This window comes from Pongo pygmaeus, chromosome 1, assembly GCF_028885625.2.
Source record: "Pongo pygmaeus isolate AG05252 chromosome 1, NHGRI_mPonPyg2-v2.0_pri, whole genome shotgun sequence".
Classification (NCBI taxonomy): Eukaryota; Metazoa; Chordata; class Mammalia; order Primates; family Hominidae; genus Pongo; species Pongo pygmaeus.
The window spans coordinates 66,370,944-66,398,238 of NC_072373.2; the positions used below are offsets into that span (position 1 = coordinate 66,370,944).

The 27,295-nt window shown below is 41.8% G+C and overlaps 1 protein-coding gene across 1 annotated transcript in view; it reads left to right on the forward strand.

The window, feature by feature from the left end:
- The first annotated feature begins 1,354 nt into the window (after positions 1-1,354).
- Positions 1,355-27,295, forward strand: part of NMNAT2 (nicotinamide nucleotide adenylyltransferase 2) — a 176,004-nt gene continuing 150,063 nt past the window's right edge. Inside the window, exon 1 of the mRNA XM_054443448.2 lies at positions 1,355-1,578. Coding sequence (XP_054299423.1) covers positions 1,494-1,578 — 85 coding nt within the window. The 5' untranslated portion in view covers positions 1,355-1,493. The remainder of the gene's footprint in view (positions 1,579-27,295) is intronic.

The window sequence follows — 27,295 nt, forward strand, 5'->3', positions numbered from 1 at the left end:
ATTTTTCCCCTTGCCCGTACTTTCTAGCAACACTGGCCTTTCATTTCTATGAATACAGTAAGCCCTTCCCTGTCCCTGAATACATGAGCTAGCAACTACTCCTGTCGCTCAGGTCTCACTGAAATGTCACCTCCCCAGAGAGGCCTTCTCAGACTACTTGATTCGTCCTCTCTTCTCCACTCACTCTCTGCTCTGTCAGAGAGTAAATTGCATTCACTTACTGTGCATTGCACAATTGCCATCTAATATTTATTGTCTATCTTCCTCCAGTAAAATGAAGACAGTGACTTTGCTTCTCCAGCAGGGTTTACAGCAATGCTTGACACATAGTGAGCCCTCAAGAAACACTTGTTAAATGGTAAGTCTTTGTCTCAACTTTGGTAGCTTATGGAGGATCCCCATCATTTTCTTTTTTCTTTTTTTTTGTTTTGAGATGGATTCTCGCTGTCGCCCAGGCTGGAGTGCAGTAGCGCAATCTCGGCTCACTGCAACCTCTGCCTCCTGGGTTCAAGCAATTCTCCTGCCTCAGCCTCCCGAGTAGCTGGGATTACAAGCACGCGCCACCATGCCCGGCTAGTTTTTGTATTTGTTTTTTAGTAGAGACAGGGTTTCACCGTGCTGGCCAGGCTGGTCTCGAACTCCTGACCTCGTGATCCGCCCGCCTCGGCCTCCCAAAGTGCTGAGATTACAGGCATGAGCCACCGCACCCGGCGGATCCCCATAATTTTCTAATACAGTTTTATTAACTCTGCCCCCTTCATGTTCTCTCAAACGGATAGCATTGCTTCGCCCACAAAAAGGATCAGTATTGCAGAGGAAGGGTTTAGATCACCCCTATCTCTCTGCAGCCAGCAGATCAAGATTTGGACTCAGCTCAATAGTTTGGAATCATCAGATAAGGGAAAAAGGAAAAGCAGAAATGAATACTACTGAAATAAACAATGGTCATTTCTCATTTAAAATTTTGAGGAAGAGAGAAAGAAAAAATACCTTAAGATCAAACATTTTTTTAACTTGGAGATGTTAGAGAAAGTAGGGGGGACAGAAAAATGTTAGAGTGAGGAGGAAAACTGAATCAAGATGAGGCAAGAGGCAGAAAGAGCTCACACCATGCTGTGGGCTCTTGGTTCTGAGCTTGGATACACCACGTCTTGCCTTCTGGATAAACTCTAAGGAAGACAGTGATGGAGTGAAGTGGGCTGGGGGCGATAGAAAGGATGGGGTGGGGCGCCAGGACGAGAGATGCGAAGGAAGCTAGAACGAAAAGAGAGGGACCGAGGAGAGAGCAGAGCAATACAAAAGCAGCCTCGGATCTAGCCGGAGCTGCAAGCGTTAAGGGGAGGCGGAGAGTGACGCGGTTTGCGTCTGGAGCGGCTCCTTGGAGTCCACAGCATCCACCGCCGGAGCCTCGCCTTCCTTTCTCCCTCTGCAGACACAACGAGACACAAAAAGAGAGGCAACCCTTAGACCACCGCGAAGGACCCACCTGTACCATGACCGAGACCACCAAGACCCACGTTATCTTGCTCGCCTGCGGCAGCTTCAATCCCATCACCAAAGGGCACATTCAGATGTTTGGTGAGTCCTCCCGCCCACCTCTGGAAGCCGCTTCCGCTCCGCTCCTCTCCTCTCCTTTCCCAGGCACCTGTGTTTTCCAGGGCGATCGAACGGGAAGGCATGTGCCCCTTCGGAGGGGTGCGCCGGCTCATCCAGCTGGAGGAGGTCGGCCCCTTTATTTTGGACTCAGGGGAGGGGACGCAGACTGCGTTTCCAAGGCGTCACTTGCCGGGGCCAGACCAGGCTCGCAGGGGGCCAAAGGTGGGGGATGGGAGGGGACTAGAGACTAGTATCATTTGGGGCTGGGCAGGGTTCGAGATACCAGAACTGGAGTGCGGCGGTGTGGTGGTTCGGCTACCAGGCTGGCGAGGACCGGGATGGGGGCAGAGGTTGGGGCGCCGAGTAGGGGAGGAGGGGGCTGGAGATAACGTGTTGTTTGTTTAGGATGGGCCGAAAGCTCGAAGGAGTTAAATCATGTATGTGCCTCGGATTCGCAAACACACTCGCGCCCAGCACACCAGTGACAGGGGCTGGGGCTTCGAGATTAATTTCGGATTTGGCTGGTGATTCTGGGCGGCCCAGGGACGAGTGTTTGGGAATTGTGGGCCGTGTATTGCCCGCGCGAGGTGGATGCTAAGTGAATAGGGAGGGGGCCCTTTTCCGCCTAGGTTCGGCCTCAGGGACCCGCTGCCTAGGACGGGGAGGGGGCCGGGCGGAGGCTGCAGGAGGCCCTGCGCGAGCCGGAGCCGAAGGATCGGGGCCCAAGTTGGCTGAGGCTCTGCCCAGGGTGGCGATGGCACTCGGAAGGCTTGAGGCGTCTAGTGTGCGTATGAATGTGCGAATGACTGTGTGTGAGTATATGCGTGTGCGTGTTGGGGGGAGGGGACTCATCATCGCGGGTTGTTTCTTAGAAGCTTTGGGGCGTGGAGTCAGAGAGAGCGAGCGGGGGCATCCGGCTGGCTGGTTCGGGGTCCAGCAGTGGTAGGGGAAAGATGATCGATCGATGCCTATTGGAGGTCTCGCGCCACCGGTGGGAAACCACGCGGCCTCGCAGCTGCTCGTAGCACTCAAAGGCGCGGGGCATGAGCGTTTAGACACGGAAAGAGGGACGCGGAGGTCACTTTAGAAGCAGGAATTGAGAAGTTAGAAGTTAGGGGTGCTTTTAATTGAAACTGAGAGAAGCGAGGAGTAGGGAAGAGCGAGTGGGCTGGGATGGATGAGAGAGCGGGTGGGAGGCCCTGACCTGGCCCGCCAGCAAGGCGCTCTCCAGAGGCGGCGGTGCTGAAATGCAGGGCGCGCCGGAGCTGGATGCGGACACACGTGTTTATTGGGAGCCTGAGGACTGCGCGAGCCCTTCTAGGGAGGTTTAGTGAAAACCACACCACAGCGGTAAAGACAGGGCGAGGTGGCTTAGGCTAAAAATACTCATCTTTAAACTTAAAAGGTGCGCTGAACTGGGCTCGCTTGTTAAAAACCTCATGGAAAGAATATAGAACTACTTTAAGCAGAGGGCAAATCGGGTAGGCACATCTACACGATAGAAGGAGGGAGGCTGAGAGATAGCCATCCCTTCTTCACCATTCCTTCAGGTTTTAAAAGTCTTTTATTAAGAACCAATGCCAACTTGCCTGTTAAATAAGGACTTCTGTTCAAGCATCAGGGTAGACAAAAGCATCTCATCAGTTTTCTAAGGAATATCAGTGCCCTAAGAACACTCCACTTTCACTTTCCTTTGATGCTGGTGTCTTCATCCCTTTCCTTCTTTTCCTGTCTGTCCATATGTCCTCTAGCACTTTATGTTGATGTGCTTTACTCCTCTCCCTTGACCAGGCAATGATGGGTTTTCCTTTGGAACCAAGAGAAAGGAGGAGTAGGGAAGAGCCATTGGGCTGGGAATGAAACTCTGTGGCTCTAAGAATCTTTGGTAACCCAATGGGTACTGCTCCTTTCTTCCTGAAGCTAGGAAATCCCAGTTGTTTTAGATTACAAGAGAAACAGATTTGGATTGAGAACCAAAGATTCTGTCTTGTAGCTGAAGATTCTTTGTTAACAGTAATAAAGGCTTTTGTTAAGCGAATGCTGACCTGCCAGTTCTCCATGAGCTTCAAGGATAGACTCTGTGGAAATAGACCTGAGTTGCAGTGGAAGGGTTTAAGTATAGAAAGGTGAAAGGAGACTTTCGGCAGTAGCGATTATTTACTTAGTATAAGAACTGAGGACCAGGGCAGAATGTGAACAAAGTCCTTTGCATGTCCATTAAAGTATAATTCAGAGAGTAATACAAAAAAAGGATATGATATGTTCACTCACTATGGCTTTAAGGAGTTTATTACCTAATGAAGAATTTAGCACATAAACAGGTGAAAATGAAGCAAGAATAAGAACACAAAATACACATTAAACTATTTTTGGTAGAATGTCTTATTGGAATCTTTGAGCTCTGGATAAATTTTATAATTTATTTTTGTAGAGCAGTTCTGGTTAACAAAGCCTTTTCATCTATGTTATGTTACTTATTCCTATTAACAACCTTATAAGAAAGACATTATTACCTTTATTTTACAAATGAGAAACTGATAGAAGCCAAGTGACTTATGAACACACATGGAGAATGGGTGGCACTGAGACTTGAGCCTCATGTTCCTGATTCCTCTTGCAGAGGCCTTCATACTGCAACAAAGGCTGGAGGAAGTGCCCACTCATCTTCTGATGGCATAATTCCATGAACACTCTATTTTCATGAACCATAAACTAACAGAATTAAACTGGTCATCAACTAAGTGAGATTCATATATATGCATTTCCTTAAGATCTTTGTCTCATCTCTAAAGAAACCAGTTATTTATGAACTATTTCTTCCTTTTAAATTGCTTTAAAATTTTTTTCTCTGACAACACGGAAATAATTAATACAACTAAATTATCAAACTTTTGGCCAGGCGTGGTGGCTCACACCTACAATCCCAGCACTTTGGGAGGCGAAGATGGACATAACACATGAGCTCAGGAGTTTCAGACCAGACTGGGCAACATGGTGAAACCCCATCTCTACAAAAAATTTAAAAATTAGCCAGGTATGGTGCTGCATGCCTGTAGTCCCAGCTACTCTGGAGGCTGAGGTGGGAGGACGGCTGAGATGGGAGCCTGGGAGGCAGAGGTTGCAGTATGCCGAGATAGCGCATTGCACTCTATTCTAGGTAATACAGCCAGACTCTGCCTTAAAAATTTTTTTTTCAAGCTTTCTTTAAGGTGACTGAAATTTGTAATAATTTTTTAAAAAAAAAACAGACACAAACAAGACTTTGAAATTAGGCATTTTAAATAGAGCTCTTATATCTTGAAATTCAGTTTCTTACCAAAGGAAAAAGAGAAAGACTATAAACGAAAAGAGAAGTGGCATTCAAAACTAAAGACTCACCCTTCATCTTTGTAAAGTAGCACTTGCACAATTCTCAATATTTGTAAAATTTTTTAGAATGAGCTTTTCTTTTACTCTGAAAGGGAAGTTGATATTATTTCTCCTATTTGAAACTACAGAAACATACAGGAAAAAATAGTATTTGTGAGAGATATTTGACACTTGTATACTCAACTGTAACTAAAATGCTTTCAGGGATGAGTAAAAGTTTTTGGCAAAGTAAACTCATAAATGAATGATGTCATATCTCATGGGTCTGCCTCATTACATAAGAAGATAATGTGGAATTGAAAGTTTTAAAAAATGTAACTGCTTAGTTTTTAACTATGTAGAGATTATAATTTAATGTAGCTTTCTTTACATTTATAGCTATATTTGTCAATAAATCTACCACTGGGAAGTCAGAGAGCAAGTTTAAATAGAAAAGTAAAAAAGGACAGCTCAGATTAATTTGGCTATATAAACAAAAGCAGAGGAATTGGGGAATTTCATCACAGCAGAAATATTTCTAGCTATTTTTTGTATTTTTTCTATTTTAATTTGTAGATATAGGGTCTTGCTCTGTTGCCCAGGCTGTAGTGCAGCAGCAGGGTCATGGTTTCCTGCAGCCTCAAACTCCTGTTTCTGCTAGCTGCAGTTTAAATCCAGATCTAACTGACTCCAAAAACGATTATCTTTTCACTGCGCTCTGATATTGTCTCCAAAAATTACCAAAGTCTAGCATCTTTCCTCCTTTTAAGCCAGTCAGAGGTCTGATGCCTGACAGAGAGGGATGACCAGGTTGCAAGGAGTCAGTCATTCAGGTCGGGTGGTTAATACCAGGGAGAGCTTTCCGAAATAAGCTTCAGTGAGAACAATTGGAATTGGAAACTTATGGCAGCCGCTATTTTTGAAAATTAATATTTCTAGGCCAGGCGCGGTGGCTCACGCCTGTAATCCCAGCACTTTGGGAGGCCGAGGCGGGCGGATCACGAGGTCAGGAGATCGAGACCACCCTGGCGAACACGGTGAAACCCCATCTCTACTAAAAATACAAAAAAATTAGCCGGGCGTGGTTGCCTGCGCCTGTAATCCCAGCTACTCGGGAGGCTGAGGCAGGAGAATGGCGTGAATCCGGGAGGCGGAGCTTGCAGTGAGCCGAGATCGCGCCACTGTACTCCAGCCTGGGCGACAGAGCAAGACTCCGTCTCAAAAAAAAAAAAAAAAAAAAAAAAGAAAATTTATATTTCTTTTGAAAAATCATATTTCTTAGAAAAGATCCACAATACTGATAACTCAAATGGTACAAGATCTGCTATAATCATTTTCCAAGTATCCCAGCCTTGTGGCATAGTAGAGTCGCATGCTTAGGCTGGGTGCATGCTCACAGCCACCACCTTGCTCTCCAGAAGTGGTCCCTCCACCAGCATCCAGGAGAATGTGACCAAAAACGGGAGGGCATGGTGGCTGTGACAGCCAGAAATGACCAAATTCAATTCTCTTTCTGGGCTCAAGCGGACCTTTCACCTCAGCATCCTGCATAGTTAGGACTACAGGCACCATGGGCACGCCCTGGTGGCTAATTTAAAAAAAATTCTTTTAGAGACAGGGTCTTGCTATTTTGCTGAGGCTGGTCTCCAACTCCTGACCTCAAGTGATCCTCCCACATCAGCCTCTCAAGTAACTGAGGTTATAGATGTGAACCACTGCATCCAGCTATATCCTGCTTTTTGATAATTGTAAAATAACTGGATTTTCCAGTTTTTCTATCAAAAATAATATTTTTTTTGCTTTGAACTGGATCATTTGAAGAGACATAATCCAATTTTGTTCTTCTTAAAGGGTAATGAAGAGTGCCTTCTACTTGTTGCAGAATTGGAGATGCAGCCCCTACTGCTACAGCTAGAAACCATAAGAAAAATGAATTTGAGTTGCTACTAATATATATAGAACTGCTATAAATCAAGAAGCTGTTGAATATGATTGAAATTCTTATATTAAAAAAGTTATTAAGCAGATGTGGTACTCTTTTCCTTTGTACCACTATCTAATTTTATCCTACCCTATAAGGTAAACTGAATAATAGTATCCCCTTTTACAATTGATAAGGCAGAGGTACATGTGTAAGTCATTGGGTCAAATTCATCAGCAAAAATCAGTGTAGAACCACTTTCTTGATATCTAGACTCTCTCATTCATGACGTTTCTTTTTTATTCCCTTATAATTGCAATAGCACCCATGAAAGAAGAAGCCGTTTGAACTTAGCTGTCAACAAAGGGTCATGAGAACCTTACAAATTTTTTTCCTTGGCAACACAGGCCACCAACAAAATATATTCAACAAAGATAGCCATGTCTAACCAAAAAGGTCTTTCTTTTCTGAATACTCTTATATTTTTCATTTAACTTTGTCATTGGAACGGCCTTTCATAACTCCCCCAACTTCCTCCTTTCTTCCCACTCTTCTGTTACCTCAGCTAACACCTATTCATTCTTCAGATTTTAGCTTCAATGATAGTTTCTCAGGGAACCTCCACTGACACCTAAATTAATTCTGGCTACCCTGATATTTGTTCTCATATCACCTTATGCTTTCCAGGCCATAACTCTCATCTCATATGTTTTATGGCTGTTTCCCATGGTAGACCTTAAGCTTTTTGAAGACAGAAACAATGCCTGATGTCATCACTGATATATTTCCTAGTACCTAGCATGTAGTAGGATCTCCATAATAGTTGCTGAATAGATTTTTTAAATGAATGTATAGAATCTTGTTCCAGGCAGAGAAATCAGCCATGTGCAAAGGCTAGGGTGAAGAGAGAGAGACATAGAATAATAGAACAAGGAAAATTCAGGAAGGCTCAAGGAGAAGGGGAGTGAGAAGTGAGACTAGAGAGAGGTAGTTGAATGTCTGAACAATTATGAAGGCTCCTAAGTCATGTTAAAGACTTTAGACTTTATCCCAATGACAATGAGAAGACATCGCATTGTTTTTAAAGTAAAGGGGTAACATAGCCATATCTTTAAATTATGATTTAATTAAATGTTGAATGTAGATTGGTGAAGGGCAAGAATGCGGTGACCAGTTAGGCATGTATTTCAGCAATACAGGATTCAACCCAAAGAAGATGGTCACCTGGCCCAGGCTGGTGGTTTCTGGGATGGAGAATGAGTGTATCTGAAGGTTATTTAGAAGGTAAAAGAGATCTTCATTTGGCTGGGTGTGGTGGCTCATGCCTGTAACCGCAGCACTTTGAGAGGCCGAGGCGGGCAGATCACAAGGTCAGGAGATCAAGACCATCCTGGCTAACACGGTGAAACCCCGTATCTACTAAAAATACAAAAAATTAGCCGGGCGTGGTGGTACGCGCTTGTAGTACCAGCTACTTGGGAGGCTGAGGCAGGAGAATCACTTGAACCCGGGAGGCAGAGGTTGCAGTGAGCTGAGATCGCGCCACTGCACTCCAGCCTGGGTGACAGAGTGAGACTACATCTCAAAAAAAAAAAAAAAAAAAGAGAGAGAGATCTTCATTTGGTGATGTGATGAGTGCTGTGTGATGGTGAAGTAGTCCAGGGTAATTTGTAGGTTTCTGTCCAAGCTGGATGAATAGAAAACCCTGGAGGAGAAGCAGGTTTGGGGTTGGTGGGGAAAGTAAAGACTCATATTTCTTACTTTAAAATTTTGGTAATATGTGTTCTAACCAAGCACTGATGTGACAGAATACCTAAATTCAAAGTTTCTTTGTTACCTGGGATATCTGAGTCTTATAATGAAAGCTCCCAGTAGATTCCAGTTAGATTATTAAAATTTCTTCATGCAAGAAAGATATTAAATTTATTAATAGTATGGAAATAAAATGCTAAAAGAAGGTTTTCTGCTTTTTTTAAAAAAAATTATAAAATGGAAGAGAATCAATATCCTAAATTTGACTCTTTTTTAGTGTTGAGGCTGTAAAGTTGGGAATAACTGACTGTAGTTCACAAAACCACTTTTGACTTACCCACCGCTCTGATGATGGCTGTGACGTTATACTTAAGTAGATGCTTGGGGCTGGGCATGGTGGCTCATGCCTATAATCTCAACACATTGGGAGGCTGAGGCCGGTGGATCACTTGAGCCCAGCAGTTTGAGACCAGCCTGGGCAACATGGTGAAACCCCATCTCTACTAAAAATATAAAAATTAGCCGGGCATCGTGGCACGCGCCCTTAGTCCTAGCTGCATGGGAGGCTGAGGTGGAAGGATCACTTGAGCGATGGGAGGCTGACCTGGAAGGATCGTGAGCCCAAGGAGGTGAAGGCTGCAATCAGTCATGTTGGTACTACTGCAATCCAGCCTGGGCAACAGAGTGAGACCCTGTCTCTAAAAAAAAAAAAAAGTAGCCAGGCGCAGCGGCTCCTGCCTGTAATCCCAGCACTTTGGGAGGTCGAGGTGGACAGATCATGAGGTTAGGAATTCAAGACCAACCTGGCCAACATGGTGAAACCCCGTCTGTACTAAAAATACAAAAATTAGCCAGGGGTGGTGGCGGGCACCTGTAATCCCAGCTACTCAGGAGGCTGAGGCAGGAGAATTGCTTGAATCTGGGAGGCGGAGGTTGCAGTGAGCTGAGATCTCACCACTGCACTCCAGCCTGGGCAATAGAGGAAGACACCATCTCAAAAAAATAAAAATGTAGATTCTTGGAAATCCTACCTAATTTGTTGGTAAGTTGAAGGTGCACAAGTGGTAACTCATGGATCACTCAAGGTGGTTTCACTAGCAGGAGCAGTGTCTGCTCATGACAAAAGAATAAAGGGCTGAAAAAGAAAATGTAGACATTTGTGTTCACACAAACTGTTGACTCAATTTACTTTTTTCTGCTGCACTGACTAATTGAGCCTCATATGAAAACAACCTAACCATGAGAGGCAAATCTCCTATCTAGAATTTATTCCAAAATAAGCAATAGGGTATAATGAAGAGTAGAGCTGATGTCCTAACAGTCTTGAAATATTTATTTCAGTTTCTCTTCTCTTTTTGTTTTACTTGACCCTATTCTATATTTCTAAGCCTTTCTGCTTAGAACTATCAGAATTAAGGTAATTCAATTATTTCTCAAATCATTTGATTATTGCTTAGTAGGAACATCCTTTGAAATGTTATGGGTCTCAGAGAAACATTTCTACATACATTTCCAATTTTAGATCAAGTCAAATGAACAGCCTAAAGTGTGGAGGCAAACTAAAAAGCATAACCTGCCAACATTCAAGTTTGAACCTCTCTGTTTCAAAGATATTCACAGACACAAAAGGAAAATTAAAAAGTGGACAGATAATATATTTATTTTGTTATTTTTCTTTTGATAGGCAATAGTTTAAAAGTAATCCGTGCATGACTGGAAGAGATAATGAAAATCCAGTTTTGAAAGTGTTTCTTTCAAAAAATTCAAGTCCTAATTTTTCAATATAATTGTCCTCTTGGCCACCAGTACAGTGTTCTGAATGTGGTGGTTGTTTAGTTAATATTTAATGATGCTGTGAAATACACTTTCTAGTAAGTTCTTGTAAACTCTTGGTTTTTGGATCATCCTGAATTGCTCAAAAAAATCCTAACTACACAAAGGAATGCAAAAATATTTTCTTCAGGCAGGGTGTGGTAGCACATGCCTATAATCCCAGTGCTTTGAAGTCTAAGGCAGGAGAATTGCTTGAGCCCAGGAGTTCAAGGTTGTAGTCAGCCATTATCGCAGCACTGCACTCCATGCTGGGCAACAGAGCAAGACCTTGTCTTAAAAATTTTTTTTAAACATATTCAGTACACAAAATTTTGGTTGAACAAAGGCATTTGAAGTAATTCTTTAGGATTCGATGTTACAGACTAAGACCTGAGATATAGGAGTTCATTTTATAGAGAATTACATCACTTTATTTAGGGGTATATGTTCCATATCTCAATATATGTAAATGCAGCATCAGTTTACAAGGAGGGAAGTTTTCCACTGCCAGATATCTTCCAATTATAAGCACTCAATTGCATGGAATGCGTTTGCTTTTTTTGGACAGTTTGGCAGCTAGCCTCAGAAGTCTTTTAGCTTAAAAAGATCTTTCAGTGGCTTACGTGGTGTGACCAAGGCCATCCTCCTGGTATTGGCTCCCTCCTCCTTTTACATCTTCCAGTGTCTCCATGATTTTGTAAACTCTGCAGCAAAGGCAAATATTATGACCACTACCAGTATCATCATCTTCCCCATTATCACCCTAATCATGAAGCCACTTTATTTGAGCTTCTTTAAACCATACTGCCATTAAGCTGTTTTTCATTAAATTTAATGCATAATTCTCTTTAGCATTATACAAGTGAGCCAGCCAGGAAAATTCTTATAAACGTGGCAATAAGAGGTTAAGAGGAGGAAGTAGCAAGGGAGCAAGACTCTGAGGCTAACCCCTGGAAGCGATGGCAGCTAAATAGCATTCTTTTTCTGTTTTTTCTCCTACATCAAATTGCCTCCACATGAGTAGACATGCTGTAACATATTGACCTCATTTAATATTTACCAGGCAGTAGAAGAGATAGTAAAGCATATTCCCTAGCTAAGACTAAATGCTTATAGTTTTATTCTTGTTCCAGTTTCGTAGGCCAAAAACCTTGAACTAATGCTTAATTATTCCCTGTTTTGGACACACTATTTATGTCCAAATGTTTTGGAATCTCTTTTTCTTCAAAATATAACTAAGACCAACCACCTCTCTCCATCTACATCCCTGGTGCAAGCCACTGTTATCTTTCATTTGAATTATTGCAATAGCTTCTTAACTGGTCTCTCTGCTTCCACTCTTGGTTGCAACACTCGTTTCTTAACAAATAATCAGAGCAATCCCTTCTGCCGGGCATGGTGGCTCACACCTGTAATCCCAGCACTTTGGGAGGCCAAGGCAGGTGGATCATGAGGTCAAGAGATTGAGACCATCCTGGCTAACAAGGTGAAATCCCATCTCTACTAAAAATACAAAAAATTAGCTGGGTGTGGTGGCACATGCCTGTAGTCCCAGCTACTCAGGAGGCTGAGGCAGGAGAATCACTTGAACCCAGGAGGCAGAGGTTGCAGTGAGCCGAGATTGCACCACTGCACTCCAGCCTGGGAGACAGAGCGAGACTCCGTCTCAATAAACAAACAAACAAAAAAACAGAGTGATTCTTTCAAAATGTAAGCCAAATCTAAGTCAGATCATGTTGCTCCTTTGCTCCAAATCCTCCATAGCTCCATATCTCACTCAATCAAAGTCAAAGTCATCATCATGGCCTACAGGCCTCCATGATCAGCCACCCTGCCCCCACCTCCACCCTAACACATCCCTTCTACTTCATTCTTAGCTAACCCCATGGAACATCCTTGCTTTGGCCTTAGAGTCTTGGTGCTGAATGTTCCCTCTGCCGGGATTGCCCTTCCCCACCTAGCCCATGTCTCATTTGCTCCCCTCCTCCAATTCTTTACTCAAATGTAACCTTCTCCTCATTGTCCACTTGGCAGATCCCACTCCCCTGATCACATAATTTAAAATTGCACCTCACACACTCCCAGTCCCTCTTATTCTCCTCTACTTACATCTTTTCTCCTTCGTGCTTATCACCTTTAAACAAAGCATGTTATTTCTTGTTTTCTTATGCTTATTATTCAATGCCTGTCTCCCCAGCTAGAGCTCCTCAAGAGCAGAGATCTTTGTTTACTCTGCTCATTAATGTATCTCAGGCTCCTAGGACAGTGCCTGGCACACAGTGAGTGCTCATTAAACATTTGTTGAGGCCAGGCATAGTGGCTCACGCCTGTAATCCCAGCACTTTGGGAGGCTGAAGCAGACAGATCACTTGAGATCAGGAGTTTCAGACCAGTCTGCAACATGGGGAAACCCTGTCTCTATCAAAAATTTCAAAAAATTTGCCAGGTGTGGTGGTGCATGCCTGTAATCCTAGCTACTCAGGAGGCTGAGGTGGGACGGTCAGAGGTGGAGGTTGCAGTGAGCCGAGATCGCACCACTGCACTCCAGTCTGGGTGACAGAGTGAGACTCCATCTAAAAAAAAAAAAAAAAAAAAAAGTTTATTGAATGAGTAATGAGTGAGATGTTAGATTCCTCATCTCAAGTCTATGGTAGACTTACTGGCAGGAATGATAGAGTCAGGAGGGCTCTATGGCTATTGATGATCTCTAGAGGAGATAACAAACTAAACAAAGCAACTGAGGTGAAAAGTGTTACAAAAGAGGTGAGAATCAGGTAAAGTGGGAACATGGAGGAAGTTACCACTCTGGACATGGTAGATGGGCCATTAGAGCAGGTGTTAGTGAGAGTTTGAGCTTGCAAGTTGAAGCTGCCCAGTGGACAGAATAGAGAAAGGCATTCTTGGCTGGGCGTGGTGGCTCACACCTGTAATCCCAGCACTTTGGGAGGCCAAGATGGGAGGATTGCTTGAGCCCAGGATTTGGAGACCAGCCTGGGATTTATAATGAGACCCCATCTCTACAAAAATTTAAAAAATTAGCTGGGTGTGTTGGCATGTGGCTGTAGTCCAGCTACTTGGGAGGCTGAGATGGGGGGATTGCTTGAGCCCAGAAGTTCAAGACCAGCCTGGGCAACAAAGTGGGACTTCATCTCTTAAAAAAAAAAAAAAAAAAAAAAGGAAATTAAAAAAAAGAGAGAGAGAGAGAATGGCATTCTGGGAAGAGAGCAGGATATGTGTGGAAGCCTCAACAGCATGGCGCATTAAGGAATTTCTAGGGAACTTGCTAGAGTGCAGGTGGGCACAGGGAAGGACAGATGAAAGAGCCAGAAAACAGGTTGGGAGGGGGGCAGTGCCAAGGGGTTCAGATCTGACCCAGCATTTTTTTTAGTGGGCCTCGAAAGGTGATGGGCAAAGAAGTACATGGCAGATGTTGGACCTGCATCCCAAATGTCAATGTTCCCTTTGTTAGCAGTTCAGTAGGGAGCTGCCATTGTGATTTTATCTAAACATTTTAAAGTTATTATTTCTGTATCACTCTTTGAAATGAAGAGGATTTTTTCTTTTTCTTTCTTTACATGATTTTATTTATTTATTTTTTATTTATTTTTATTTTTTGAGACGGAGTCTCACTCTGCCACCTGGGCTGGAGTGCAGTGGCTCTGTCTCAGCTCACTGCAACCTCCACCTCCTGGGTTAAAGTGATTCTCATGCCTCAGCCTCCAGAGTAGCTGGGACTACAGGCACCCACCATCATGCCTGGCTAGTTTTTTTTTTTTGGTATTATTTTTGTAGAGACAGGATTTCACCATGTTGGCCCAGCTGATCTTGAACTCCTGACCTCAGGTGATCCGCCTTCCTCAGCCTCCCAAAGTGCTGAGATTACAGGAGTGTGCCACCATGCCCAGCCACGATTTTATTATTTTCTGAAATGGAACCATTGTACATTGTATAAAGTATACCTGTTGATGAAATACACAAGTGAGAAATTCTATTGCTGTACAACCCACCAAAATAACAACAAATAAGCAAAACATTCACTCCCCTGATAGGTTGTTCTTGCCTAGGATCTAGATTTTACTGTGCTTCACTGCAATGCCCTTGTTGCTCAAGTATTCTCAGATTTGGTGAACTCAGTTCACCCTAGTTTTATCTTCCATGATTTTGTGGGATTTGAATATGTGCCTGCTTTCTTCTCCAAAGGCTTAATTGTCTGAAAAGTAAGCAGTGTAGAGATCCTGTCCTTTGACACTTGTTTTTAGCTCTAATCCTGGAGGTCTTGATCAAGTGTATTTCTGTTCTTATAAAACTATAGTTCTGGCTGGGCACAGTGGCTCACACCTGTAATCTCAGCACTTTGGGAGGCCGAGGTGGGAGGATCGCTTGAGGCCAAGGGTTCAAGACCAGCCTGGGCAGCCTAGGGAGATCCCATCTCTACAGAAAATTTAAAAATTAGCCAGGTGTGGTGGTGTGTATCTGTAGTCCCAGCTACTCTGGAGGCTGAGGTGGGAGGATGGCTTGAGCCCATGAGGTTGAGGCTGCAGTGAGTCACGATCATGCCACTGTGCTCTAGCCTGGGTGAAAGAGAGAGACTCTGTCTCAAGAAAACAAAAACAAAAATATATCATTCTCCATGACTATTGAAATTATTTACCATTTAAAGAACTCAATAAAGTGACACTATGGTAAGGGGTTGGGTTTTCTGATGCTTTATTTAAAATTTAATTTAAAATTTTTTTTAATTTTTAGAGATAGGGTCTCACTTTGTTGCCCTATCTGGCCTCAAATTCCTAGGCTAAAGTGATCCTCCTGTCTCAGCCTCCCAAAGTGCTAGGATTACAGGTGTGAGCCACCGTGCCCAGCCAATGCTTTATTCTTCAACATTTTTCCAGCCCTTCATCTTAGTACCCACAGAGAGGTGGAATACTTCCTCCATGGAGCACTGAGATGAAACTACATCCACGACTATTCATATTCCTTTTCAAATATTTATGTGTGGATAAATATTTAGCAGTGCATAGCTCATCACATGAACTACAAGATCTTTAAAAGAAGACATTTTTTAAAAAAAGAGACATGTCGTTCGTTTTAAATTAAAATTAAGACAATAAATATTGTACATATAAATTCAAGCCATAATTGCTTCATTTTCCATGAACCAATCTTGCTAAGCACCATTTAAAAATTATTTACTTGTTATACCCCAGGAAATCAAAATTTATAGATAATGTATCAGGTTCTCTTGCTGTTAACAGTGTTGACAAAGAATGAGTAAAGACGCCAGTTTTTCCTATCACTCCATTTTTTCTGTTTATATGGAAACTAATAAACTGAATGGCTATTGATCTGGGAATATACTTAGTTCTCCTGGAGCCTTATCTTTCTCATTTGTAAAATAGGGTGATTGACATAACTCAGAGGTCTGCAAACTATGGCCTGCAGGCCATATGTGGCCAGCTACCCGATTTTTTAAGGCCTGCAAGCTAAGGTTGGCTTTTTACATTTTTAAATGGTTGAAAAAAATGTAAAATAACAATAATATTTTGTGATACATATAAATTTTATAAAATAAAATTTTAATATTCATAAAGTTTTATTGGCACATAGCCACTCTCATTCATGTATGTATTATCTGTGGATGTTTTTGCACTGAAACAACAGAGGTGAGTGGTAGTGACAGAAAGTTTATGGACTGCAAAATCAAAATTATCTACTATCTGGACATTTACAGAAAGCTTGCCAACCCCTGGAATAACCTGCCTCTGGGTGTTGGAATGGAAGTATCTAAAGTGTTCTTAAAATAGGAAGTGTTGTTGAAGTCCATTACCCAGAGGAACTGTTTAACGAACAATTTTCAGTCTAAACTAAATCTCTAAAAAGACTCATTTAAGCAGCAAATGTAGTTTCAATTTCATAATTGTAATTTTTCTGGCTGACTGGGTAAATGGCCGTGTTCATGGTGGGGGTGATTTTCTGGTGTTTGGTTTACAGTGGACATTGATTCACCACTCTGGCTAATGTTGGACATTTATCTGCTGTTGAACATTAGGTATGCTTTCTCAGAACACATTTATCCTTTTCTTGTTTCATAGCTACCTCCTTCTTTAAATTTAATATCTTATATACCTTATATTTGATGATTAGAAAATTAGCACACCACTTGCATCAGGCTTTTACATGGTGCTCTTGCAGTCATATCTAGTTTTTCTGCAGCATCTCACTTCCCTCTGAACGTTGATAGCACTTGGTTTGTACCTCTCTTATAGCACTTAGCACATTGTGCTGTGGGTTGTAGTTATTTCTGTCCATGCCTCATATTATCTATCAGATATAAGTTCTGGCCAAGGTCATATGGTGTTTTGTATCTCCTAAAGTGCCCAGCACAGTGTTCTAGGAACATGGAGATACTTTAAATATTTAGCAAGTGAATGAATGATTAAACTGTTAGGAATATTCAGAATCTCAACATCTAGGCAAAATAGATGCTCAGAAAAAAAAGACAAGCATTTAGGAACCAGAAAATACAGGAAAACAGAGATTCAAGCAAGACAGGACCAAAAAAACAGGACAGACAGCAAACACGAGGTGCCAATGACTTAGGGACTTCAAAATCAAGATAATTCTTGCCTCAATATAGAAAAGCTCATGCTTCTTCCCAGATATCCACAGTGGGAACCTGCAAGTCATGTTTGGGAGCTATGAAGTCTGTAACTTGGCAGGAGTGAAAAATATGGAGTCAAGTGTCCACTGGACACTTCAGGCGGGTGCATGGGACATGTAGGAATTATTTTTCAGTGAGGCAAAAGTAGGTTTAAGAATGGCAGATCAGGCCAGGCGCAGTGGCTCAAGCCTATGATCCCAGCACTTTGGGAGGCCAAGGTGAGCGGATCACAAGTTTAGGAGTTCGAGACCAACCTGATCAACATGGTGAAACCCCATCTCTACTAAAAATACAAAAATTAGCCAGGTGTGGTGGCACATGCCTGTAATCCCAGCTACTCAGGAGGCTGAGGCAGGAAAATTGCTTGAACCCAGGAAGTGGAGGTTGCAGTGAGCTGAGATCTCGCCACTGCACTCCAGCCTGGGTAACAGAGTAAGACTGTCTCAAAAAAAAAAAAGGAATGGCAGAGCAGTTGAGTTTCTTTTTTTTATTTAGTTGCAGTTTGAAAAAGATTTTAGGTACATGACACCTAGTGAAGTGAAGCTTGTAAACTACTTACTCTACTTTGAGCAAACAAAACAAACAAAAACCGTTGGTTTATCAATTGTTAAGTTTGCATCTTCAGAAATCACAGAATCTCCATTTGAAGCAGATTTCAAAATTATGCAGATAGTCTTCCAGTTCTGAAATCCCTTTTAAAACATCTTTACAAGTATCTGTCCAATCTCTGCTTGAGATCTTTCAGGTCCAGAGAATGCACTATTTTCCAAAGCAGCCAAATAGCATTTGGCACAATTGCACTTTTTTCAAAATTGTCCCTTCTATCGAGCTGACACTGGGCTTCCTGAAACTCCCATGTGTTGGACCTAGTTCTTTTCCTCGAGATCCATGCAGCAAGTTTAATCTGTCTTCCACTGTGAGACATTCAAATAGGTGGAGACAGCTACTCTGTCCCAGCACTCTTCTCTTTTGGCTTCACAAGCTCTAGTTCTTTTTATCTGGATGTCATTACATTTCCAGTCTTCATAGCATCCTGCCTTATCCCCTTTAAACATACCTTCATTGTCTACATCCCTCTATTCAATTCAATTCATGATGCTGTATTCTGATGTGGCCTGATTGTGCTGTCTTATCTATCATTGAACTTAGCATAGCAAGTAATCCCTTTATTTGTGGCACTGTCTCTCTCTTTTTCTAAATGAATCAAGTTAGGTAAGCTATAGCTACTTGCATGTTAAAATGTCCTGACATTCTGAAAAATTTGTCATTTGGTGGACTAACTGCTAAAGTATTCCAATTTATTAAAAAATCTAACTGGTGTATTGTCAAAACGTGGTACCTTCCAGAACTTTGCAGGTCAGTGCACATACTTAGTTGTGTGAGATGTCAACCACACACTGGGAATAACATCCTGCCTTTGGAATAGCAAAGACAATTTGCACATTCCCATGCAGGGCTGAGACTAAGCATTTCTGAATTCTGGAATTATCAAGTTTGTTTTCTGATATTTCACTGAAAGGGCTGTTATTTTTAAAACAAGTTCTCTTGAAGTGAGACTTTGTCTCTACAAAAGACAAACAAAAAAACAATAAAAATAAAAAGAGTTCTGTTGAAAGCTCCAGTCAACTCTTGTCCATGTCTTAAAGTCTTAGTTTTGTCTAGCTCCTCCCTCATGGCCATGGGGTGGACGCTTCCCTATTCCCAGGGCTCCCATGTAAGTGGCTAAATGACCTTGTTCCCTGCAATGATGACTTTGTCCCAACAGAGGTGGATAGTGTCATATTTACATTGGGTGAAGTGGATTCTTTTAAAAACCAAGTAATAAAAAAGCCATTTTTCTTATGAAAAATTCTAAACATATGCAAAAGTAAACAGAACAATACAACAATGAACTTGATGTACCTATCACCCAGCTTCAATAATTATCAATTCCTTGCTCATTTTGATGTGCTGATACCCCTACCCACTTCCCGATCCTTGCCCTATATTATTTTGAAGCAAATCCTAGAATCCTATTGTTTTGAAGGTGAGATCCTTTCTTTCACTTTTTTTTAAAGACGGAGTCTTGCTCTGTCATCCAGGCTGGAGTGCAGTGGTGCCATCACAGCTCACTGCAGCCTTGACCTCCTGGGCTCACGTGATCCTTTCACCTCAGCCTTCCAAGTAGCTGGGACTACAGGCACATTCAACCGTGCCTGGCTAATTTTTGCTTTTTTGTAGAGATGGGATTTCACCATGTTGCCCAGGCTGGTCTCGAACTCCTGGGCTCAAATGATCATCCCACCTCATCCTCCCAAAGTGCTGGGATTACAGGCTTAAGCCACTGCACGGCCTGAGATCCTTTTAGTTGGTGCATAATTGCTTCTCTGTCTATCTGAACTGCATTTACAGACAGGATGTTTTTCTTCCCCATTTTGCATTTGTTTGCTTGACCATTTGGGTTGCAGACAGGGCTGGTATGGGAAGACGTCTAATTCCTTTCTTTGAGCAGATATAATAATGCTTCCACCCTAGACCAACAGCGGGGGTGACAATTTAGCATTGACATTGCCTTTAAAGCATTGTCTGTAAAGCACTGTCTTTCACATCTTTCTCGCATCATGAGGGGCCTCCAAGTCTTCCCTCCAGAGTAGAGCTCCTATTGGACACAATGGGCCATTCTTCCTCTGAAATGGAGCATTCAGTTCTCTTTCCCTTCAAAGCCACGAATGTCTGTGTTAGAAGATGTTCCTAATCAGTGGTTTTCAACTTGGAGTCCCTCAACAACCAGCATTTCTTATCAGTCAGAAAAAGGGTCTGGGAAATGCTTCCAGTATTTCTAAGCATATCCATTTCCCCTTAATGTGGCACAGGCTAGCTAAGTGTAATATTACATTTCTGAGGCTGGGTGCAGTGGCTCACACCTGTAATCCCAACACTTTGGGAGGCCAAGGCGGGTGGATCACCTGAGGTCAGGAGTTCGAGGCCAGCCTGGCCAACATGGTGAAACCCCGTCTCTACTAAAATACAAAAATTAGCCGAGTGTGCACCTGTGGTCTCAGCTACTCAGGAGGCTGAGGCAGGAGAATCGCTTGAACCTGGAAGGCAGAGGTTGCAGTGAGCTGAGATTGCACCACCACACTCCAGCCTGGGCAACAATGTGAGACTCCATCTCAAAAAAAAAAAAAATACATTTCTGGGCTTTTGCCTGAATTATTATCAGTTTGGTGAGATAAACTCCTGCTGATCAGGAGTCCTAATGGGTAGCTATAGATATCTTTGATGAACAAAAATAGGGACCCTTTTTCTTCCATTTCTTCACAAAAGGAGAAAAATAATTAAACAAATCCTGTTTGGTGACAACGTTGTCCCTTGTAATAGCATTTGAATTCTTGGCTTCTGTCTGGCCTGACTTTAACCCCTGTAAAGAATTGAAATAAAATCCTTCTTACTGATTCCCTAATCCTTCTCTTATGCTGCATTAAATCAACTTTTCATGTGTATTGTCATGCAATTTTGTTATCATTTGCATTTAAATGTAGTGAATAAAGAACTCCCTGCTGAACCCCTTGTGGAATGTTTAAGTCCAACATCCCAGTTTGCCCAGTAAATCATATGGCTATGAATATTCATTAAAAAGGCCTGAACAACTTCTCCATGTGGAATTTGCCCTTCGCACTGCACTTGCTTTGTTAAGATTGGCCTTTGTGGTTTCATCTGTGGTCGTACTGAGCTCTCACAGTGGATGGAAGGAATGGTGGGGAGGTGGGTAAGGACAGTCTCCCGAGTGGGGGCTCCCCGTGGCTACTGAGATGCTTTAGTGCCATTTTTTTGGGGGGGGTTGTTCCTCTTCACTTGTCCCTTTCCCCAACTCAATAGAACCCACAGTAATTTACACACACACATTTCTTTTACATGCAAATTGACTTATTTCAGGCTATTGCGATTAAACATTTTTTGTTTGTTTGTTTAAAGAAATTGAGAAACGACATGTTTCTGCAGTCTTGAAAAGTTTGGGAGGGAGGAAAGAGGAATAAGATATGATGTTGTCTGGCCGGGTGCAGTGGCTCATGCCTGTAATCCTAGCACTTTGGGAGGCCGAGGCAGGTGGATCACCTGAGGTCAGGAGTACGAGACCAGCCTAGCCAACATGGTGAAACCTCGCCTCTACTAAAAATACAAAAATTAGCTGGATGTGGTGGCAGGCGTCTGTAATCCCAGCTACTCAGGAGGCTGAGGCAGAAGAATTGCTTGAACCTGGGAGATGGAGTTTGCAGTGAGCCCAGATCACGTCCTTGTACTCCACCCTAGGTAACAAGAGCGAAACTCCATCTCGGAAAAAAAAAAAATATATATATATATATATATATGATGTTGTTTATGCATGACATGGTGTCTTATTGCATTACAGCAGCTTTGGGGTAAAGTCTAATCTGTAGAGATTAAAGGAATGGGCAAGAGGAAAGAAAACCCAACTTGTCAATTAGGTGATGCTCAGCTTCTTTTCCCCTCCCTTTTTGAATTATCCACGGAGGGAACCTGTCCAAAGACCTTTGTGGGAAATTACAGATATTCCTCCTGCCTTGAGGGAGTGGAGGGGGGAGCAGCAGTGGCCTGCCATCCTGAAAATTTTTTTTGGCCTGTGTTGTGAGTAACTCTGAGCATCCCCTGCAATAAATAATCACTATAAACTAATATGTGAACTAATATTTATTGAGCGCGTCAACAAAAAATAATCAAATGGGTCAGAATCTAGTTTAAGGAGAGTTTATTCAAGGGCAGCGTTTGAGGAGAACCACCTGGGAAGCACAGATTTCAAAAAATGGAAGTCAGTATTCTGAAGTGTAGATGTTTGAAATCATTTATACAGACAAATTTTAGGGAAGCCTAACAAAGTTTCAACATCTTTCTATATGAGTCTTAATGCATAGTTACAACAATTTGATTAGTCAAGATGGTCTTATCCTTTTAGGAAAGATAATATTTAACTTTCGACACTGAAGATGTAACAGTCGTAGGGTCTTTGGCCCCATCTGAGTCTGAGTTAGGTTCAGGACAATAAAGGAGGCAGTTAATCTATAACAAAGATCAGTGATTTGAAGGGAAGGAGGTCTGATCTCTGGTCTCTCCTAGTCGTTTAAGAACAAGAACGATGAAGAAGAGAGTCAGCCTATAACCTAAGAAACAGAAGTTGCAAACATGCTATGTGACTCAGTCTCTAGGGCTTAACTACCCTCTTAGCATATATTTTTTGTTATACTTTAAGTTCTAGGGTGCATGTGCACAACATGCAGGTTTGTTCCATATGTATACATGTGCCATGTTGGTGTGCTGCACCCATTAACTCGTCATTTACATTAGGTATATCTCCTAATGCTATCCCTCCCCCCACCCCCACCCCATGACAGGCCCTAGTGTGTGATGTTCCCCATCCTGTGTCCAAGTGTTCTCATTGTTCAGTTCCCACCTATGAGTGAGAACATGTGGTGTTTGGTTTTCTGTCCTTGCAATAGTTTGCTCAGAATGTTGGTTTCCAGCTTCTTCCATGTCCCTACAAAGGACATGAACTCATCATTTTTTATGGCTGCATAGTATTCCATGGTGTATATATGCCACATTTTCTTTTTTTTTTTCTTTTATTATTATTATTATTATTATACTTTAGGTTTTATGGTACATGTGCGCAATGTGCAGGTAAGTTACATATGTATACATGTGCCATGTTGGTGCGCTGCACCCACCAACTCGTCATCTAGCATTAGGTATATCTCCCAATGCTATCCTTCCCCCCTCCCCCCACCCCACAACAGTCCCCGAAGTGTGATGTTCCCCTTCCTGTGTCCATGTGTTCTCATTGTTCAATTCCCACCTATGAGTGAGAATATGCGGTGTTTGGTTTTTTGTTCTTGCGATAGTTTACTGAGAATGATGATTTCCAATTTCATCCATGTCCCTACAAAGGACGTGAACTCATCATTTTTTATGGCTGCATAGTATTCCATGGTGTATATGTGCCACATTTTCTTAATCCAGTCTATCATTGTTGGACATTTGGGTTGGTTCCAAGTCTTTGCTATTGTGAATAATGCCGCAATAAACATACGTGTGCATGTGTCTTTATAGCAGCATGATTTATAGTCCTTTGGGTATATACCCAGTAATGGGATGGCTGGGTCGAATGGAATTTCTAGTTCTAGATCCCTGAGGAATCGCCACACTGACTTCCACAATGGTTGAACTAGTTTACAGTCCCACCAACAGTGTAAAAGTGTTCCTATTTCTCCACATCCTCTCCAGCACCTGTTGTTTCCTGACTTTTTAATGATTGCCATTCTAACTGGTGTGAGATGGTATCTCATTGTGGTTTTGATTTGCATTTCTCTGATGGCCAGTGATGGTGAGCATTTTTTCATGTGTTTTTTGGCTGCATAAATGTCTTCTTTTGAGAAGTGTCTGTTCGTGTCCTTCGCCCACTTTTTGATGGGGTTGTTTGTTTTTTTCTTGTAAATTTGTTGGAGTTCATTGTAGATTCTGGATATTAGCCCTTTGTCAGATGAGTAGGTTGCGAAAATTTTCTCCCATTTTGTAGGTTGCCTGTTCACTCTGATGGTGGTTTCTTTTGCTGTGCAGAAGCTCTTGAGTTTAATTAGATCCCATTTGTCAATTTTGGCTTTTGTTGCCATTGCTTTTGGTGTTTTAGACATGAAGTCCTTGCCCATGCCTATGTCCTGAATGGTAATGCCTAGGTTTTCTTCTAGGGTTTTTATGGTTTTAGGTCTAACATTTAAGTCTTTAATCCATCTTGAATTGATTTTTGTATAAGGTGTAAGGAAGGGATCCAGTTTCAGCTTTCTACATATGGCTAGCCAGTTTTCCCAGCACCATTTATTAAATAGGGAATCCTTTCCCCATTTCTTGTTTTTGTCAGGTTTGTCAAAGATCAGATACTTGTAGATATGTGTATATGCCACATTTTCTTAATCCATTCTATCATTGATGGACATTTGGGTTGGTTCCAAGTCTTTGCTATTGTGAATAGTGCCACAATAAACATATGTTTGCATGTGTCTTTATAGCAGCATAATTTATATTCCTATGGGTATATACCCAGTAATGGGATGGCTGGGTCAAATGGTATTTCTAGTTCTACATCCTTGAGGAACCGCCACACTGTCTTCCACAATGGTTGAACTAGTTTACAGTCCCACCAACAGTGTAAAAGTGTTCCTATTTCTCCACATCCTCTCCAGCACCTGTTGTTTCCTGACTTTTTAATGATCGCCATTCTAACTGGTGTGAGATGGTATCTCATTGTGGTTTTGATCTGCATTTCTCTGATGGCCAGTGATGATGAGCATTTTTTCATGTGTCTGTTGACTGCATAAATGTCTTCTTTTAAGAAGTGTCTGTTCATATCCTTGGCCCACTTTTTGACGAGGTTTTTTGATTTTTTCTTGTAAATTTGTTTAAGTTCTTTGTAGATTCTGGATATTAGCCCTTTGTCAGATGGGTAGATTGTAAAAATTTTCTCCCATTCTGTAGGTTGCCTGTTCACTCTGATGGTAGTTTCTTTTGCTGTGCAGAAGCTCTTTAGGTTAATTAGATCCCATTTGTCAATTTTGGCTTTTGTTGCCATTGCTTTTCATGTTTTAGTCATTAAGTTCTTGCCCATGCCTATGTCCTGAATGGTATTGCCTAGGTTTTCTTCTAGGGTTTTTGTGGTTTTAGGTCTAACATTTAAGTCTTTAATCTATCTTGAATTAACTTTTGTATAAGGTATAAGGAAGGGATCCAGTTTCAGCTTTCTACATATGGCTAGCCAGTTTTCCCAGCACTATTTATTAAATAGGGAATCCTTTCCCCATTTCTTGTTTTTGTCAGGTTTGTCAAAGATCAGATGATTGTAGATGTGTGGTATTATTTCTGAGGGCTCTGTTCTGTTCCATTGGTCTATATCTCTGTTTTGGTAACAGTACCATGCTGTTTTGGTTACTGTAGCCTTGTAGTACAGTTTGAAGTCAGGTAGTGTGATGCTTCCAGCTTTGTTCTTTTGGCTTAGGATTGTCTTGGCAATGCGGGCTCTTTTTTGCTTCCATATGAGCTTTAAAGTAGTTTTTTTCCAATTCTGTGAAGAAAGTCATTGGTAGCTTGATGGGGATGGCATTGAATCTGTAAATTACCTTGGGCAGTATGGCCATTTTCACGATATTGATTCTTCGTATCCATGAGCATGGAATGTTCTTCCATTTGTTTGTGTCCTCTTTTATTTTGTTGAGCAGTGGTTTGTAGTTCTCCATGAAGAGGTCCTTCACATCCCTTGTAAGTTGGATTCCAAGGTATTTTATTCTCTTTGAAGCAATTGTGAATGGGAGTTCACTCATGATTTGGCTCTTTGTTTGTCTATTATTGGTGTATAGGAATGCTTGTGATTTTTGCACATGGATTTTGTATCCTGAGACTTTGCTGAAGTTGCTTATCCACTTAAGGAGATTTTGGGCTGAGACGATGGGGTTTTCTAAATATACAATCATGTCATCTGCAAACAGGGACAATTTGACCTCCTCTTTTCCTAATTGAATACCTTTTATTTCTTTCTCCTCCCTGATTGCCCTGGCCAGAACTTCCAACACTATGTTGAATAGGAGTGGTGAGAGAGGGCATCCCTGTCTTGTGCCAGTTTTCAAAGGGAATGCTTCCAGTTTTTGTCCAGTCAGTATGATATTGGCTGTAGGTTTGTCGTAAATAGCTCTTACTATTTTGAGATATGTCCTATCAATACCTAGTTGATTGAGAGTTTTTAGCATGAAGCACTGTTGAATTTTGTGAAAGGCCTTTTCTGCATCTATTGAGATAATCATGTGGTTTTTGTCGTTGGTTCTGTTTATATGATGGATTACATTTATTGATTTGCATAGGTTGAACCAGCCTTGCATCCCAGGGATGAAGCCCACTTGATCATGGTGGATAAGCTTTTTGATGTGCTGCTGGATTCGGTTTGCCAGTATTTTATTGAGGATTTTTGCATCGATGTTCATCAGGGATATTGGTCTGAAATTCTCTTTTTTTGTTGTGTCTCTGCCAGGCTTTGGTATCAGGATGATGCTGGCCTCATAAAATGAGTTAGGGAAGATTCCCTCTTTTTCTATTGATTGGAATAGTTTCAGAAGGAATGGTACCCGCTCCTCTTTGTACCTCTGGTAGAATTCAGATATGAATCCTTCTGGTCCTGGACTTTTTTTGGTTGGTAGGCTATTAATTATTGCCTCAATTTCAGAGCCTGTTATTGGTCTATTCAAGGATTCAACTTCTTCCTGGTTTAGTCTTGGGAGGGTGTATATGTCCAAGAATTTATCCATTTCTTCTAGATTTTCTAGTTTATTTGCATAGAGGTGTTTATAGTATTCTCTGATGGTAGTTTGTATTTCCATGGGATCAGTGGTGATATCCCCTTTTTCATTTTTTATTGCATCTATTTGATTCTTCTCTCTTTTCTTCTTTATTAGTCTTGCTAGTGGTCTATCAATTTTGTTGATCTTTTCAAAAAACCAACTCCTGGATTCATTGATTTTTTGAAGGTTTTTTTGTGTCTCTATCTCCTTCAGTTCTGCTCTGACCTTAGTTATTTCTTGCCTTCTGCTAGCTTTTGAATGTGTTTGCTCTTGCTTCTCTAGTTCTTTTAATTGTGATGTTAGGGTGTCAATTTTAGATCTTTCCTGCTTTCTCTTGTGGGCATTTAGTGCTATAAATTTCCCTCTACACACTGCTTTAAATGTGTCCCAGAGATTCTGGTATGTTGAGTCTTTGTTCTCATTGGTTTCAAAGAACATCTTTATTTCTGCCTTCATTTTGTTATGTACCCAGTAGTCATTCAGGAGCGGGTTGTTCAGTTTCCATGTAGTTGAGTAGTTTTGAGTGAGTTTCTTAATCCTGAGTTCTAGTTTGATTGCACTGTGGTCTGAGAGACAGTTTGTTATAATTTCTGTTCTTTTACTTTTGCTGAGGAGTGCTTTACTTCCAACTATGTGGTCAATTTTGGAATACGTGCAATGTGGTGCTGAGAAGAATGTCTATTCTGTTGATTTGGGGTGGAGAGTTCTGTAGATGTCTATCAGGTCTGCTTGGTGCAGAGCTGAGCTCAATTCCTGGATATCCTTGTTAACTTCCTGTCTCATTGATCTGTTTAATGTTGACAGTGGGGTGTTAAAGTCTCCCATTATTATTGTGTGGGA